At 32.2% G+C, this 17,807-nt stretch overlaps 1 protein-coding gene across 1 annotated transcript; it reads right to left on the bottom strand.

Moving 5' to 3' along the window:
• Positions 1 to 1,062: 1,062 nt before the first annotated feature.
• On the bottom strand, positions 1,063 to 17,437 carry LOC132712832 (heat shock 70 kDa protein 12B-like). Its single transcript, XM_060695268.1, has 6 exons — positions 17,265 to 17,437; positions 16,840 to 16,991; positions 15,540 to 15,761; positions 15,206 to 15,356; positions 4,689 to 4,823; positions 1,063 to 2,057 (listed from the first exon to the last, which is right to left on the bottom strand). Exons 1-6 carry the CDS (start codon positions 17,404 to 17,406, stop codon positions 1,126 to 1,128), a joined length of 1,734 nt encoding a protein of 577 aa, XP_060551251.1. The 5' UTR covers positions 17,407 to 17,437; the 3' UTR covers positions 1,063 to 1,125.
• Between the last annotated feature and the right edge of the window lie 370 nt (positions 17,438 to 17,807).

Raw genomic sequence — 17,807 nt, 5'->3', positions numbered from 1 at the left:
GATGATTATATCTTAAACAATTTATTATATTTACACCCAATACTAAGGATATACAACTTTAAACAAAAAGCATCCCGACAAGCACAAGCAAGTACTGTTTTAAAATTCATAAAACACAATTTATATGCTTATTATGACTGATATAATTTTGTCATGATTAGTATAATTTAATACAATAATTGAGACACGTAAAGAACAATTGATCAACGGTTGACCTTTTTTTCTAAATCAAAATTGAGTGTCATAAACACTTTGTCAGGTTATTAGTTTTCTTGTCTTAGAGGTTGAAACATAATAACTTCAGCTATATCACAATATTTACGAGTATTTACATAAATTTCTTCACCATTTTTTAGAAAGTATCTTTCGTCCAGCTATATGGAAAATATCTACTTACAGCTACATATATCACTTAACTTGCATAATGATAAATCTAAAAACTCAACAAGACAATTATTTAAATAGGAGTTATTGCCATAGATTTCCCTGTCTTAATTGAACAACATTTATAGTACACCATCACCAGTTTCAATTTTATCATAATCATGCATAGTTAAAGAGAAATCAGATTCCTGATTTGTATAACATTTTCTAGCAAGTGTTTCAAGTTGAAACTTCCAAAAATACTTAAGTTTTATATTAGGAAAAACACTTTAAAATAAACAATGTAATAAATTTAGTAAATTTTCTTTAAGTAACAAATAAAAAAAAATAGTGAAAACTTTGTGATACATACATCAATTGGTACCGTAATTCATGAGAATTCGGTCGTTTTCTACGTTTTATGGCGTGACGCTGTCTGATCCATTATTGAATTTAACTTATTACGATTAGTAACACCTCAAACTTTTCAACACTGAAATGTCCACAACATTTAAAGTTTAATGTCACAAAGTCTTTCTACGATGTGAATAAAACATAAACTTATAATCATGGTATACACAATGAATTAAAGTTAAATAATTTTCATTCTTTACTATGTCGCAGTGCCAGTCAATGAAAAACTGGTCAAAGTATTTAACAAATGATTATTTGGATTGGTTGAAAACAACAATATGCGTTACAAAAAATAGTATTAAACAAAGAAAATCTTCACTTTACCAGACAAGGAATACAGAACAAATGTCATTCTAAAAAGTCGATAGAGTTAATTTGAACTTGTCCTGTTTGTTTATCTTTAGTTTTTACGGCAATTTCTGTGTCACCAAATATAAACCTTGTTCCGATTTCTCTGTCTGTTCCAAGTGAAGTATCTGGAATAGCTATTTCAAAATGGCCTATTTTCATACAACCCGGCTCAGTGATTAAATAGGGGTCAGGCGATGTTGATGCATATATTTTCCTACTGATAGTCCTTTGCTCGGCAAAAGTTGGGTTTGTGATCATTTCAATTTGTTCTTCCTCTAGTTTTACAGTCTGTCCAATTGTTATGTGTTTCTTGAAAATATCTGAACAGTATAACTTTCCATCAATCGATATTGTCTTGGTCGGCGGATGATTACAAGCACGAGATGTTTTATGCAAACCTTCCTGTCCATATGTGTACTTGCATATTCGCTCGGAGATTGTACTTGGCCGATGACCAAAAATAACGGCCCCTTTCAAAACAGCTAAACCGGCCCCGTCCGGTATAATGACATTATACCTTCTTCCAAATGTGCGCTTGATAGCATCTTGAAGAATATTTGACTCCGAAAATCCCCCAACCATAACAATAGATGTACATCCTCTGTTCATCCGTTCCCTCAATAACGACGCTAAATGCTCTATAATGCTATCTACCGATTGCGTGAAAAATGACCTAGCAATTTCAACATCAACTCTAAGTTTCCCGCTTACATATGTTACCTTTCCTTTGAAAGGTGATGATATCATTTTGTCCTTAATTGACAACCCAGTGGCATCTTTGATAGTATCAGCAAATGAAGGGGGTATACGAAAAGTAACCTTGTCTGATTGACCTGGTGACGTTTCGCGTTTTTTGACCTCAAACGTTCGGAGCAGATCAATATAGTCATCCATATGCTCTTCCTTAAACTGCTGGAATGCTTTTGGACCTATATAAATAGATAAGATATTAAAATGAGCAACCGAGCAAGTGCAACGCTCGCGTCTGTAACCTTTTCTAAAAGAGACATTTCAAATGTTTAAAAAAATCTTACAAAAGAAAATAGTTTATTACAAAAATTTTAACAATGTTGGTCTTTAGACCATACTTCATGCAAAAGATTTCTTTTAATTATACTATAATTAATACATTGTACTAATTTCAGAGCTATACATAAAAAACAAGAAAGTAGGTCACTAGATCAATATCCTGGTGTTTTATATCAAACTTCTGTTCTAACCCTGAAATTGTGCATATGGTCAAAATGTCATAGCTTTATTTAAAAAAAGCCACAGGATGTAATTCCATCATAATTTAGGTCAGCTGATATCAAAGTTCAATTTTACATTTAAAGCTATGCAAATTGCCGAAATTTCATGGCTATATATCAAAGGACAAGACAGTAGGCCTCTTTGTCATGTGATATCAAAGTTCAATTTAAATCTGAATCCGTGCACATGGTCCAAATTTCATACCTGTACATTAAAGGACTAGAAAGAAGGTCATATCATCAAAATCTTGATTAGCTGATATCAAAGTTTAATTTTGCATCTAAAAATGTGCACATTCCCTATATTTCGTAGCTGTTTCTGTTTTTACTATATGTACATAATGGAAATCAATGACAAAACCAACTTTGACCCTAAGGCTATAATTTGAATAATCTTAGTAGAGGTCCACTACGCAATGTTTCATGAAAAATACTTACTTCTAGCCGATGTCAATTAAGAAAAGATATTTTGTTTAAGTTTTTAGTAATCTAACTACATATAAGGGAAACCTATGAACCTCGGGCAAGGCCAATTTTCACCCTATGGACAATATTTGAACACCTTTGAATACTGTATCAAAGCTCTAAGCCTTGTACCTTCAGAAAAGTAGTTATCTTAAGTTTTTACTATATGAACGTAGTAAAAAATCAATGAACCCCGGGGCGGGACCAATGTTGACCCCAGGGCTATAAATTGAACAGTCTAGGTAGAGGTCCACTACGCAATGTTTCATGCAAAATATCTAAACTCAAGCCTTTTTTCAATTAAGAGAAGATATTTTTTAAGGTTTTACATTATACATATAACTCACACCTATGACCCCCGGGGACGGGTGCATTTTGACACTAGAGGCAAAATTTGAACAACTTTTGTACAAGACATATAGATGATATCATTTACCAATGACTTATGCAAAATATCTCTGCTGTATGCTTAGTAAGTCTTTACAAGAAGATTTTTAAATTTATTCTTAAAATTCCGTTTGGTTACCATGGCAACCACATTTCTGCATGAAATCAAATCAAATGCTTTGAACGACTTTGGAAACAATTCACCTAAGAAATAATCCTGCTTAAGTTAGTTGAAACTGGACTAGTGGTATTTCACATACATACATACATGCATGCCCCTCATCGCTGTGGGTTCGAATCCCGACAGGGACTTTAAATACTTTCATGTGAGGGAGCTATCCAGCTAGCTTACGGAACGGCGGTGGTTCTACTCAGGTGCCCTTTCGTGCCTGAAATAATGCACGGAAGGGCACCTGAGGTCTTCCTCCACCGGTAAAGCTGGAACGTCGCGATATGACCTATACTGTGTCGATATGACGTAAAACCCAACACAAACAAAAACATGCACCCACACTTACATACAGACAGACAGACAGACAGACAGACAGACAGACATACAGACATTCAATTTCACATCTACAACCGTGCACATGATCCAAAAAGTCGGTCACTTCGTCAAATTATCTAGGTCTAGGTCGCTTGATATCATAATTCAATTGTATATATAAAACTGTGGACATGGACCAAATTTCACAGTTGTGCATAAATGGACAAGAAAGAAGGTCATTTGGTCGAATTTTCTAGGTCAGATGATATCAAAGATCGATTTGACATCTGGAACTGTGCATATGATCCAAATTTCATAGCTAAGAAAGTAGGTCACTTCGTCAAATTATCTAGGTCAGCTGATATCAAATTTCAATTTTACATCTAAAACTCTGCACATTGTCCATTTCATAGTTGTATATCACAGGATAATTAAGCATGTTTCTTTGTAAAAATCTAGGTCAGCTCATATCAAAGATCAATTTTATATAAAAACTGTGCACATGAACAAAATTTCACAACTGTACATCAAAGGATAAGAAAATAAGTCAATCCGTGATATTTTTAGGTCAGCATATCATATCATATTTTAATTTTAGATCTTAAACTGTGCACATGGTCCTAATTTAATAGCTGTGCATTAGATTATCTAGGTCAGATATCAATCTCAACAATAGGCCATTTCGTAAACATCTAAAACTGATACCAAAGTTCAATTTTACATCTACAACTGAGTGCATGGTCCAAATCACATTACTTTAAGTAAATAAAGAGAATTTCGTTAATTTGACATTGCCTGTCAAGGTCATTTAAAGCTCTGGTTACATATTATTCAATAGTAACCTACCAAGAAGATGCGGATCCAATTATTTATTAATGGTTTGCATTCTTCTGGTGTGAGGGTTTGAGTACTTTGTACGGTGAAGTAATATGCTAAAATATGTCGTAAAAATAGATAGAAATCGTAGATACCTGCTATATCTGCAAGGAATTGTTCGTAAGCTTTGTCTACCATAGTTCCTCCCCAAGCCCCTCCACTAGCTTTGTGTAACTCTCGGAGTTTACCATCTACTATGACTTGATGAACAGTGATATCAATAGTACCCCCTTTAAAATGAACATTAAAATAAGGTTGAAATATCATTTAAATATTTAAAAATATCGAGATGAAATAATTGTCGGAATGTTTAATTATTAAAAAGCAATGTTGAAATGAAATTAAAACAACAGGTTACTTATTTGTATTAATATTTCTAAAATGAAGCATTACGGTGATCAAGGTTACAATGGTAAAAATAATCTTAGAGGCTATTTCTCTATTTGTCCGAGTGTTAAATTACAATATACATTTGCGTATACCAAATAAGAACAAATATAGCTTTTCTATAGTGAAATATCAATATTAAGTACAATGGAAACAAGTAATTCTTCAGGAAATGTTTCTTTCTGCACCTTTCAGGGTAGATAGGGATATAAATTGATTAGATTTCTATCCTATTATATTTTGATGAATAAAATATATAAATTAAAAACAGTTTGTCTTGCTTTTTTTCTGTCAGTCAAATTTTATTTCTCCTGAATTCCGATTCTTTTTTTATTAAAGATCCTGTACTACAATTTTTATGGTTTTATATCATAAATATGATGCTCAAATTAAGATTTATCAATTTTGTAAGTTCCAAAAAGATTTATTTATAAAGGTATTACAGAATTTAACATATCATGTTAATATTGGGAAATAAATACTATTAGAAATTTATTGTCTATAAAGTCTGAGTCAAATTTTTCAATATGAAATGAATGCATATATTTTAATGGATGCATGTAATGTACCCAAATATTTGCAGTACATATTTTACATATTTTTCGATGTTTAAAAGTTTTCTTATGATAACCCCGCATATATATATATATATATATATATATATATATATATATATATATATACATTATCTGTTTTTTACGAAATATATGCAGATATAAATGCAGATATATAAACAAATATAAAAAAATGAAATTTATAAATGAATTAATATTGACTTTGTGATTCATGTAATTTCTATCATTAAGAGGTTAAGTTTTAGCATAATGTGCATGTAATTTGACATGAAAACAAAAAGACAATACCTAAAGTGAAATAAAAAATATAACAAAAAACAACAAATTCTTACGCTTCAATTGAACTTAAAATTTTGATATTGATACGTATCACCAAACCGATGAATGGAAACAGAGTATGGGTTGATACTCAATTAAAAAAGTGTTCATAATTATAAATTGCGTGTTCGATCAATTTATATTTTCATGGTTTGTTGGGCATGACATGTTATCTTATTATTGTTAACATTTCGAGGGGTGAAAGCAAAAGGTTCTAAGTCACATTTTTTTTTTTACAAAATTCACTCTTTTATATATTTGTAACATAAACGCCCATATACATCTTATGTCAAAATATATTAGATTTAGTTTACTTATAACTGGGTGAAATGAAAAATTGTCCAAAGGTTCTAAGTGAAATTAACCTGTTTTTAAAAAGCGAAAAGGTTCTAACTGCAAATGGCAGTTAGAACCTTTTCGCTTTCATTGAGTATAAAATGTACAAGATTAAATAAAAACAACTCAAACTGCATTAAAATAAGTCAGATCAAAGCAATTTTGGAAGCTAAACCTATAATTGCATATTATTAAATAATATCACATAAGAAATTCATTAGTTTCAGAGTAGATGCCTTGATTTTGGAAGAAAACTAAAGTACTTAGAACTGTTTCGCAGTTAACTTCACTCATGAAATTATCGATTTTTAAAAAGGGAAACAGTTCTAAGTGTACAAGGCCAGTAATGATCACACACTATCTCAAAGGGTTTTAAGTGCCTGTGAGAAATTGTGTGATGACATTGAAGGTAGGGCTATAGATGCAGGTTAGAAATCTGATAATGTTACTGACACTTTAGCTAGTTGTAATAAATCCAGGGACATAATTGAAGAAGAAGCTTTAAGCTGTGGTCTCACATCCTGGCAGAGCCTTGGTAGATGTACGGGGATGATCCAGGAACATTACCGGTGTACATTCGTAACTTTGCCTGGGATGATACGGGAACATTCGGTATTCCACCCCGATGGATTAAAGTAATTAATATTATCGGGGAGATACGGGAAAGTATAGCCTTGCTGGTTTTATCCTTAGCCCTTCCGGGAACGACCGGGTTACACCAGGGAATCACTGTAGCTCTGCTGATTCAAACTGGAGATGATCCAGGGTATGATATTGCCAGTAGAGCTACAGTAGAGCCCCGGTGAATGCAAGCAGAGCCCAAGTGAATGCTGGCAGAGTCCCTGTGAAAGCAAGCAGAGCTGGTCTGGATCCATGCTGGTCACAAACGCACTATGTTGGTTTTGTCGTGACGCGGCTCATTTCATCTCTTCTATGTATTATTGCTACATGGGAGTGTCTCAAGTGTGTTACGCATATAATCTTAAAAAATTGTGCAAGTCATATGTAATGCACAATTTTTAAAATATATTTTCAGTTCAAATATATTCTGGGATTCTGTGTGTAACTGTTTATTGCAAAGATATTCTTGAACTTTGAATGAAGTTTCAGACAAAGTAGAGAATATTGTTCACTATTATATGATTTAAAATAGCTGTTATCTCATTGGTTCAAACAGTGGTAATCAGAACAAATTATAAAATCATATTCACTGGGTGTGGCATCATATTTACTGGCTAAATCGGATTTTCCCTATCTAAATTAGAATCAGACTCGTATTCTAAAGAACCATTTTTATTACAGCATTGGGATGCCAGATGAATTGCGTCATTTAAGCACATTTTATTAATGAACATTTTAAGTGTCATTTTGGCGCATTTTAGAATGGAACTATGTGCTAAGAATGACATAATTTAGCTGCTTATAATATTTAAGTTGTTTAAAAATAAATGCATACACTTTTGTAAGAAAATAGTTGTGGATGAAATGACATTAATTTCCATGAATAAATATCTTATTGAAGGTAACCATTTTAATTATGAAAGATTATGAATATTACTGTTTTATTTTGAATATTAAAGAATATGACAGAAAATGCAAGACAAGAGGGCCATGATGGCCCTGAAGTCGCTCACCTCGTAGGCTTAGCGCAAAACGGTTGGTTACTCACTTTTCCCCACAAAATAACATTTTTAACATTTTCAATGTATTTTGTGGTTATGCATATCCTCAGTAAGTATTTTAAATGGATTCTGAAAATTAACAAGTTAAATCAATATTTGTCAAAAGGTTGTATCTCAAATTGCTCTTAATTTTCAGCGCAAAATGGTTGTATCTCAAGTTACAACCTTTTTGCGCTGAAAATTCTGTGCAATGGAAGTAAATTAGCATTCTGTTTGTCTTATTTGAATCATCACATGAAAAGGAGGATATAAAGACAGTAGAAAAGATTTTTTGTTTTGATATATCTAAATAAACCTTAAATATTGTTAAAAAACCCAACTAAATTGTGATTTTATATTATCACATATTATCTTCATGAAATATATTTAAATGTATATTACACTATAGTTCAATCTCATAAATTAATTCCAATAAATGAAAAAGATCCACTGCCACAATCAGCAATTGTTTGATATTAAGTAAATGAAATAACTTTCATATAAGGACAATACAGTTTATAAAATGACAAGGTGGACAGATTTAGCCCCTTATGGATCGAAAATTAGCGCCACACTTATTTTTACAGGGCAGACAAACGTTTCCATATTTTGAAAAATAATGCAAGTACATGTAGATCTAATTCAGAATATCTTCAGTTTATGCTCATAGTAGCAAAACTGAAATTGTTGCAGGCACAAAGTCTGTTCATGGAAGGTATGTCAAGGCCACCTAGCTCAGACCCATAACGCTTCAGAAATGCTTTTATTTTTATTTCTCGAAAACTTCTAAATTTTTGTGTTAAAGTTACTCATGGCAAATTACCTGAACAATCTTTTCATCTTTTGCAATTTTGAAAGAAGTACAGTTACAGTGAATAAGTATTCTTTGTGGAAGTCAATACTGCCAGTGCTTTGATTACATTTTGCTACTTTTATGACAAATCATATTACATTTATCACCATTTTCTTCATGTTACAAGCATCTTACATTCTCAAAAACCCTATTATTATTGTGAATGGCTTAGAAAACTACTATAGTATATTATAAAAGTATAATTAAAGATAAGAGAACGGAAGGGAATATGGGACCAAATTGAAGGGAGGGAGGTGGGGGTGTAATCTCCAACTATACAGACTAAAGACAAACTTTGAAATACAATGAGGATAAACTAAAAAGGGAATGGACAAAGTGGCAGGAACCAAGACCATTGTTAAAATCCCCAAAGAAACCATTGAAGCAAATGACATACTTAAAAAGGAACCATAGAATGACTTGAAACCTTGAAACAAGGAAATAGCAAAAACATAGCTTAAGAGTTTATAATATGAAGCCTTTTAAAAGCTTCTTTCTTAAAATGTAGAAAAGCCTAAAAAAATCCATATTAAACTCTATATCACAAATTCAGGGTAAGACCCAATTTGAAAAGGACCATGTTTAAATATTATAAACATTCAGTTTTAATTCCACAATTAGTTTGTAATGACAATCTATGAAGTCTTTAACCCTTGACATATTGGAACAGAAAATGATCAGTTCTTGCCACAAGTATAGATCCAGGCCAGCCTGAACACCTGTGCAATAGGTTCAGGTTCTTGTACTGTGGACAGCTCAATTTAAGTACCTGTATATTGATTGATTGATTGATTGATTTGATTGACTTTTCCAAATACAAAGCAGGGCAAATCCATTACAGACATTCAGCAGTTTATTTTAAAAAAACAAATTGTTCACTAACAGACAGACAGGGGTATGTTTTTTTCAAACAATATTGACCGTGCACTCTTCATTTGACCCTATAGCCAGTAAATTCGGTAAACTTTTGATCTACTTTTAAATCTTTATGAATGTTTATAATACTGCTTTTCATTGGATAATCGTGACGTTTATATAGCTGCTGTCGATTCATAAAAAAACATTTTACTTTTTTCTCTAAAAAATAATGCTTGCTGTATTATAAATTTGTTATAAAGATTGTTGACAGGTTATATGGCCGTATATAAACGGCTGTTTGCAATAGAACCCTCGCCTAGCGGCTTGGGTTATATTTACAAACATCCGTTTACATAGGGCCATATAACCTGTCAACAATCTTTATATCTAATAATATAACCAGTTGTTAAAACTGAAAAAGATTTACAAAATACATTAAATACTTTCAAAACATATTGTGATCAATGGAAATTAAAAATAAATGTTGATAAAACAAAAGTACTTATATTTAGTAAAGGTAACATAAGACGAAACTTGAAATTTTATATTGGCAATAACCAAATAGAAATTATTAAACAATACAAGTACCTTGGCATTTATTTTACTATAAGTGGGTCGTTTATTTCAACGAAGAAATACATAGCAGACCAAGGAAATAAAGCATTGTTTTCACTTTTGAAAAAAAATAAACATTTAAATTTACCATACGAATAACAGATTGATCTTTTTGATAAACTGGTAAAGCCAGTTTTACTTTATGGATGTGAAATCTGGGGGTTTGGAAATGTTGATATTATTGAAAAAGTTCAATTAAAGTTTTACAAATATATTTTTAAACTTAAGAAATCAACACCTTCATACATGGTATATGGTGAACTTGGAATTTTTCCAGTTCGTATTGATATATACCAAAGAAATATATCCTTTTGGACGAAACTAATAAATTGTTCGAGCGAAAATACCGACAAACTATCTGGTAAGGTTTACAGCATGTTATATGAAATGGATACTTTAAAACTTAATTTATTGCAAAATAAATGTTTTTATGGTCACTTACAAGCTTGATGGTGGGTTTCATTAGGTCTTTAGTCATAGGTCGAAATATATTGGGTTCGAAAAAGCCGTACTAGTAAGTACACTAAGGTTATCGTTATGAGTAAGTACAATGTGATAATTGATGCTGATTAAGTCCGCCATTTTAGAAGAAGAAATTAATTCATAACAATTTTCAATAAACCCACCATCCACCCACCCACATTCAGTATTCAATTTTTTTGACAAGCTATAAACATCAAAAAGGTTTTGTGTTTTTTTTATAATTTTATATACAAATGATTTTTCTTTTCACTTCAAGATATGTGTGTATATTAATTTCATACACAGTTTTTAGGCAAGGCAATATTCTTAGAACCCAACCTTTGATAATTTTTCGGGATATGTGTGTATATAATTTTATATACATTTTTTCAGGAAATGTTTGCTTGCTTTGTATACAATTTTATGTTATATATATAAACTTTCATATCAGCATTGTTTTATATGTTTATATGTCATTTATTATTAAATGGCCATTTTCACAATTTTATGTTAGTTTTGATAACTTTCATATCAACATTGTATTTATATGTTTTTCCGTCATTTATTATTAAATGGCCATTTCAATTTCAAAGTGTAGTTGTTATTCTTGAAAATTATCAAACAGAGAAAACTTCTTCAGGCAAAGATACAACAAATTGAAATGTTGACATAAACAATGTTAAGTCCCAATGGATCGAAAATGTTAGAAATTTGTTATGTTCTTCAGGTTTTTCAGGAGTATGGTACTGTCAGAGCTTTTTAAATGAGAAATGGCTGATTGGGTCAATTTGCCGAAAGTTAAAAGATAATTTTATACAGAAATGGCGCTCTGATATACAATTAACATCAAACACGAATATTTACAAAGGTATTAAAACTGAGTTTGGTAGAAGTGCTTATATCAAGATTTTGTCATCTAGACGAAGCTTATCAATTATGCGTTTTTTACTAGAAATCATAGGCTACCTGTGGAAACAGGAAGATGGCAGGGTATACCTTCTTCTGAAAGAAAATGTTCCTTTTGTAATGCTGATGTAGGTGACGAATTTCATTATTTGTTCAAATGTCAAAAGTTTTTGAGAAAAGAAAAAAGTATTTAAAACTGTATTTTTATGTTAATCCCAATTTTTTCAAATTAGAAGAATTGTTTAGTAGTGAAAATAAAAGTTTACTGAATAAACTTAGTATTTTTATCGAAATTATATCTAAAAATTTGTAACACTGATATGCCTGGATTGCTTGTTTACTTGAAATTTTTTTTGCTATATGTATGTTTATTTGTAATATTACATGTATGATTTGGATATGTTTGTCATTCTCTATTTACATAGCACTTGTTAATATGCCGTCATTATTCACTGTAATTATTATAAAACGATGCTTATGTTGTTTACTTGATGTAAACCTAAGATGAAAATAAAAAGTTTGAAAAAAAATGGTCTTAATTAAGAATCCCTCTTAGCGCAAGCAATAATAAAGCAATAATAAAGACAGTGCTTCAAGACATTATAGACATTATAAACTCGTAGATTCGAATCCTGGTTTAGCCACTTTATTTCTTTTAATTTTAAAATTGCCCTTCTCTAATAACTCGTGCAAATCATTTTTTTTTTGTATATTATCTGTGTACTTTTTATTAACTACATCTGTAGTGTGTACGAGTATGTACTAAACCATATACGTTTGCATAATGTCACCAAGAAACCATTGAAAAATATGCATTCTAGAGAAAAACTTGCGATTGTCCAATGTCCGTATGTCCGAGTACTTACGAAAACATCTTGATAAAATAAAAGGAAACACCACACTACTTAAAAGTTATCCTAAAAGTAGATATATTCAAACAATTTCAAATTAATTCAATTCTTGCAATAATTAAGTAAAAAAAAACACAAGAAGTTTGACTTCATAACGCAGTGTTGGTTAGGAACCAAACCAGAGACCTTCAGATCAGTAGCCCGGCATCTATACAAATATACCTCACCTTACTGACATGTGAAGATAACAACTATATCAATATATTCTTTTAGTACAAGTGTTTATTCAATGACCTTTATGAAAGTTAATGGAGATCAAGGACAATATTGTTGGACAATATTACCAACCAAAATATGCCCAAAAGTAAAAGAAAATTTTTTTGTACAACTTCTGCAAATTTAATGTGAACTGGTCAGTGGGCTTAGGTAATTTAAATGTATTCTAAGATTTTATGAACTTCATAGAAGGAAAAAGTACATGTAATTGATATTATAACTAAAATTGCAAGGTATAACAAGTAGAAATTGATTTATCAGCACTCATCAATTTTAAGCTGTGGTCTCACTTACTCCTGGCAGAGCCCAGGACCAACCCGGTAAGTTACCGGGATAAACCGGGACAATCCCTAGTGAAATTATTGTTGCGGTCACACTAACCCCGGCAGCACTACGGTAATTCCCAACTAACCAACCAGGATACGCTCCAGACTATCCAGGCAGAGCCCAGGTAAAGCTACAGTTCATGTCGGTGCTTCCCCGGTCGATCCAGGCAGACCCCCGGTAGATTGAAAACGTGCGAAAATGATAACATTGATACATAATTTTTATTTAATATAATATCTTTTGTTCCAGAACAGTAATTCATGATGATTTTCTGAAAAATCCTTATGCAATACTGGATAGAAGGGAAATGGGAAGGGTTTTAATACAAACAAGTGCAATTCTTGCAAATTGTCGCGATTCATTTGAAATGAACTGGGCATTGCCGGGGCTGAGATCCACCTGGATCAACCGTAGCTCCATCGTCGTCCTCCGGGGCTCTGCCGGCATTTACCGGGGCTCTGCCAGTATTCACCGGGGCTCTACCGAAGCTCTACTGGCTATATCATGCCCGGGTCATCCCCGGTTTGTGCCAGCAGAGCTACGGTGCTTCCCCGGTGTAACCCTGGTCGTTCCCGGCAGAGCTTAGGATGAAGCCGGCAAAGCTATACTTCCCGGATCATCCCGGACCACCCCGGTGATATTAGATATTTTATTCCATCCAGGGTCGAATGCCGGATGTTCCCGGATCATCCCAAACGTTGCCGGCAGAGTTACGGTTGTTCCTCAGGTAGAGCCAGCGTAATTATCCTTTAAAACATTTTGAAATCTAAAAGATTTTGAATGATTTTACTAAAACTGAAGTCCATTATAATTTTATAATATCAATTGGGGTAAGGATTAAATGCCCAGGAGCTGAAAGGGTGGCTAAACCTTACTTTTTATTTTGAAATACATGTACATGTGTCTAAGATTTATACCATTCTATAGAATAACGTTTATAATTAACCATCAAAAATAATTTTAGCTTATCCCTTAATATATTTCTAAATAAAGTGGAATAGGCTATATTATTCTCTATTGAGGACATTCATTCTCTTCAAACTTATCACTGATTATTCTTACTTTCATTATTTTCATCATTCAAAATATGACTTGCACTTATTTTATAATCTTATTTTATAATGGCTACATATATTTTATGTGATTTAGAAGTAATGTTTTATTTTATCCAATTATTAAATCCTATAAAAAAGATATGAGTTTGAGATACTTCCGTTTTGCACAAAGAGAATAATTAAACTTGAACTTATTCAAATATCTTTTTTCAAAAAATAATTTGCTTCTTTTTTATTATTTTGTTTCTAATTCCTTAACTAAAATGTATATATTTTCCTAAAATAAAACATTTTTATTCATTAACAAAAGTTTTAAAAAGTTTTTTCATGCTCCTGTAAAATTTGCTTGAATTGAGTTACAACCGTTTTGCGCTAAGCCCGCGACCTGTATATAGGCCCTTCGGAGCGGGGCCTGTTTTAACACCAGGGCTTTTATTTGAACAAACTTGGTAGACACCCATTAGAAGATGTTTCATGCTAATCTTTGACCTCCAACTGTGACCTTGATCTTGAAGAGAGGCTATACGTTTTTGCTCATGACTCATCATCTTATTATTGTGAACATATGTGGCAATAGCTTCAAACTCCTTTGATCTATGAAGAAGTTATGGACCAGACACAAAATATACTCTATTACAGACTATGTTAATCTTTGACCTCCAACATGAACTTATCTTTGTAGGTAGGCGACTGGTTTTTGCACATGACACATCGTCCCATTATTGTGAACATTTGTGCCAAGTATTTTCAAAATCCTTCATGGTTAAGAAATTATGAACAGGACATGACAAATGTCCTCAAATAGACAATGTTGACCAGTAATCACCAAGTGTGACCTTGGCTTTGGAGGTAGGGGTCCAGTTGTTGCGCATGAAACATCGTGTGATTATAACAAATATTTGCGCCAAGTTATTTCAAATTTCTTTCATAAATGACATCGTTATGGACCAGACACGAAATTGTGACAAACGAACGGACAGACGGACGAAGCCTTTTTCTATATCCTCCTTTTTCTTTGAATAGGAGGGGGACAATTAAATTGTCACAGCGCTTGTTTCGAAACTTAGTTAAGTTGCGATTACGGTAGGGGTAGTAAAGTAATTTCTTCATAATATCTAATTGAAAGACATACCTCCAGCATCTAAGACAATATATTTCGTCCCCGGTTCAAATGAAGCTAAGGATTTATCTTCATGGCCTTTCTGAACGGGTAAATATCGACAGTAAAGGGAAGCTGCTTCCGGTTCAAGTGCAATCTTTAACTTTGATCCTTGAATACCAACGTGTTAAATAGTTTTTATTGTTGTTTTAAAAAGTTGATATTTTTAATGTTTTTTTAATAAAAAAGTTATTGAATTGACGCTTGATAAAGATTTTGTAGAAAAGTATTAATTTACCAACATGTAAGAGATAAGTAACTTGTACATAATTATGCTTCTTTTAAAAATATAATCGTTTTAACTGACTTGTTCCGCCGCTTCTCTCATAAACTGTTTTGCTCCATCATTCCATATTGCAGGCACTGTTAGAACCCATTTAATATCATCTTCTGTTAAGACATTTGTTAGTTGTTTGTGACAATCTTCTAGAAGATCTCGCTTCAGAAAATCAATTGCAAGTGAGAACACTGTTTTTGCAGGTAATTGTTTTCCTGTTTCATCTTCAAGCATGACGTGTCTTCGCATTTTCTAAATTATAAATATGTGTTTTTTTATAATCGAAACGGATGAGTGTTTTAAAAAGAATCTGCCGTTTCCATGACAATTCTATACCAAGCTGTATTCTAACTACTATTGAATTAGAAATAAATCAAGAGGGATATGTTTCATATCTTTACATTAAGGTGATTGATTTTGTGATATTGCATTTATCTTGAGATACTCCTTTAAAGTTATTTCAGTTTGTTTTCAAAACAAATGCAACATAATATTTAGAAAATGAACTTAGGAAGTTCTGTAAATGATTTCTTAATATAAATGCCAACAAATTTTAGCATAATATGTAAATTATAAATTTATCATTGTTAGGTCGTTTCACATTATATATTTCCCTAAATGTAAGACTTGTTATTTACCTATATTTAATGATGTTTGGATGTATTCAAAGTCGTGACATGTATGCTACAGAGCCATGTTAAAATTAGGGATTTTGTGTCAGGTATTTTGTGTCTTGATAATTTTAATTAATCACTGGCCAAATTGAGGAATGCATGATAGGCATTATCATTTCAATGGTTGGATGAAATCCCTGAAATGTTATTACATTTTCACAAACACACCTGTTTTATCGAAACAGGTTGACATTTTTATCTTGAGAAAGATATGGACAAACATAATTCGTGTGTAACAATAAAGACATCAAAGATGAATATTACGTTTCTTGGAATTGGTCTATGTATGATTTCGTTTTCAAGAAAAGACACAACTTCTAAAGAAACATTCCTGGATATTTAATACTAGTAATATTTATATCTCATCACACAGCGCCTGCCACGCACCGCTTAAGGTTCGAATCTCATCAGAGACCCTGGACTGTTTGGAAGCTATCCATAAAGCGTTCGGTGTGGAATGCATGAGCCAACTAGTGCCTCAATAATGTAGAGCTGGAAAGTTTCCACGTAAACATTACGGTGCCGGTAAGAATTAAAACCCAACAAAACAAACAGAAAAATTCGACATCACATTGCATGCAAATTCTAGCAAACATGCTAAATTAATGTAAACATATCTAAGTATGCACTATCAAAGAAAAGATTATAAAGATTACCATCTGATCATAAAGCATCATTTTAAATCTCCGGAAGTAGTACCATGGCTCGTGAGCTCCTTCTTCTGCAAGTTCCGCATACTTGGTCTCTGCAGCATATCCAAATGAATCCAACGTTTTCCCATCCGGTTTAATCAGAACACATGTTGGTGCTAGAAATGTATAAATTGATGGAATGAAATAAAACAGTAAACATGTATACCAAAAACATACACGGACACAACATCATTATCCTTGTTCATTATTTAAGTACTGCATAGTAAAGAAAACTCTTGGCAATTTTTAAAAGATAAAACAATTTCAATAACTCGAATAGTTTATTATTATTGATTGAACTTTTCTATAGTTATGAGGCATGGCATCTTCCTAAATTTTGACTTATGTCATTACACTATTAGAAATAAACTGTAAATGATGAAATATACCTTTTGCCGAGACGAGTTTATCGCCGATCCAATTTTTGGCGGAAACTTTTGTTGGATCCTTATCAAAGTCATGCTTGAAAGAAAATGCCCATCCGGAATATGTAGTTCCGAAATCAATCGCTGCTACTAGTACGGAACTCATTCTTCAGCCTTTCCTTAAAATAAACATTTATGAAGTTGTAACCTACTGTCAATGATTTGTATTAAAATTGGTTTTAGTAGTCATTCATCACAGTCCCAGTGAAGAGTGTGTTAGCTTTTTTCTGACACGGCTTGCTCTTAGTCTATGTTTAGTTCAATGGACTTTGAAATTGTTTCTCAATTAGACCAATTTATCAGAACATGATACATTGTTCATACAGTATTACATAAAGTTCACCAAAATATACTTAAATATTGCAAAAAATTAGTCATTAAAAGCTGTGTTGAACACCAATACAAGCGTATTTTTGTATTGATTGTTTTTGTCTGAGCGTTCGTGCGACATTAACATGAATTTGTGATTTTTTCAAATTAAGAAACGTCTGCACTTGTGTTCATACG

Source organism: Ruditapes philippinarum, unplaced genomic scaffold (genome assembly GCF_026571515.1).
Source record: "Ruditapes philippinarum isolate M1 unplaced genomic scaffold, ASM2657151v2 ctg1839_1_1_1_1, whole genome shotgun sequence".
Taxonomy (NCBI): Eukaryota; Metazoa; Mollusca; class Bivalvia; order Venerida; family Veneridae; genus Ruditapes; species Ruditapes philippinarum.
This window is presented reverse-complemented; position numbering and strand designations above follow the sequence as displayed.

Bases quoted from the DNA above. Each gene is read 5' to 3' on its own strand.
- LOC132712832 (XM_060695268.1), bottom strand. From the start codon at position 17,406: ATGAGTTCCGTACTAGTAGCAGCGATTGATTTCGGAACTACATATTCC. The intron at 15,762-16,839 runs GTAATCTTTATA...TTTATAATTTAG, and splicing joins TGATGCTTTATGATCAGATG to AAAATGCGAAGACACGTCAT. The intron at 4,824-15,205 runs GTATGTCTTTCA...TTCATTTTAAAG, and splicing joins TATTGTCTTAGATGCTGGAG to GGGGTACTATTGATATCACT.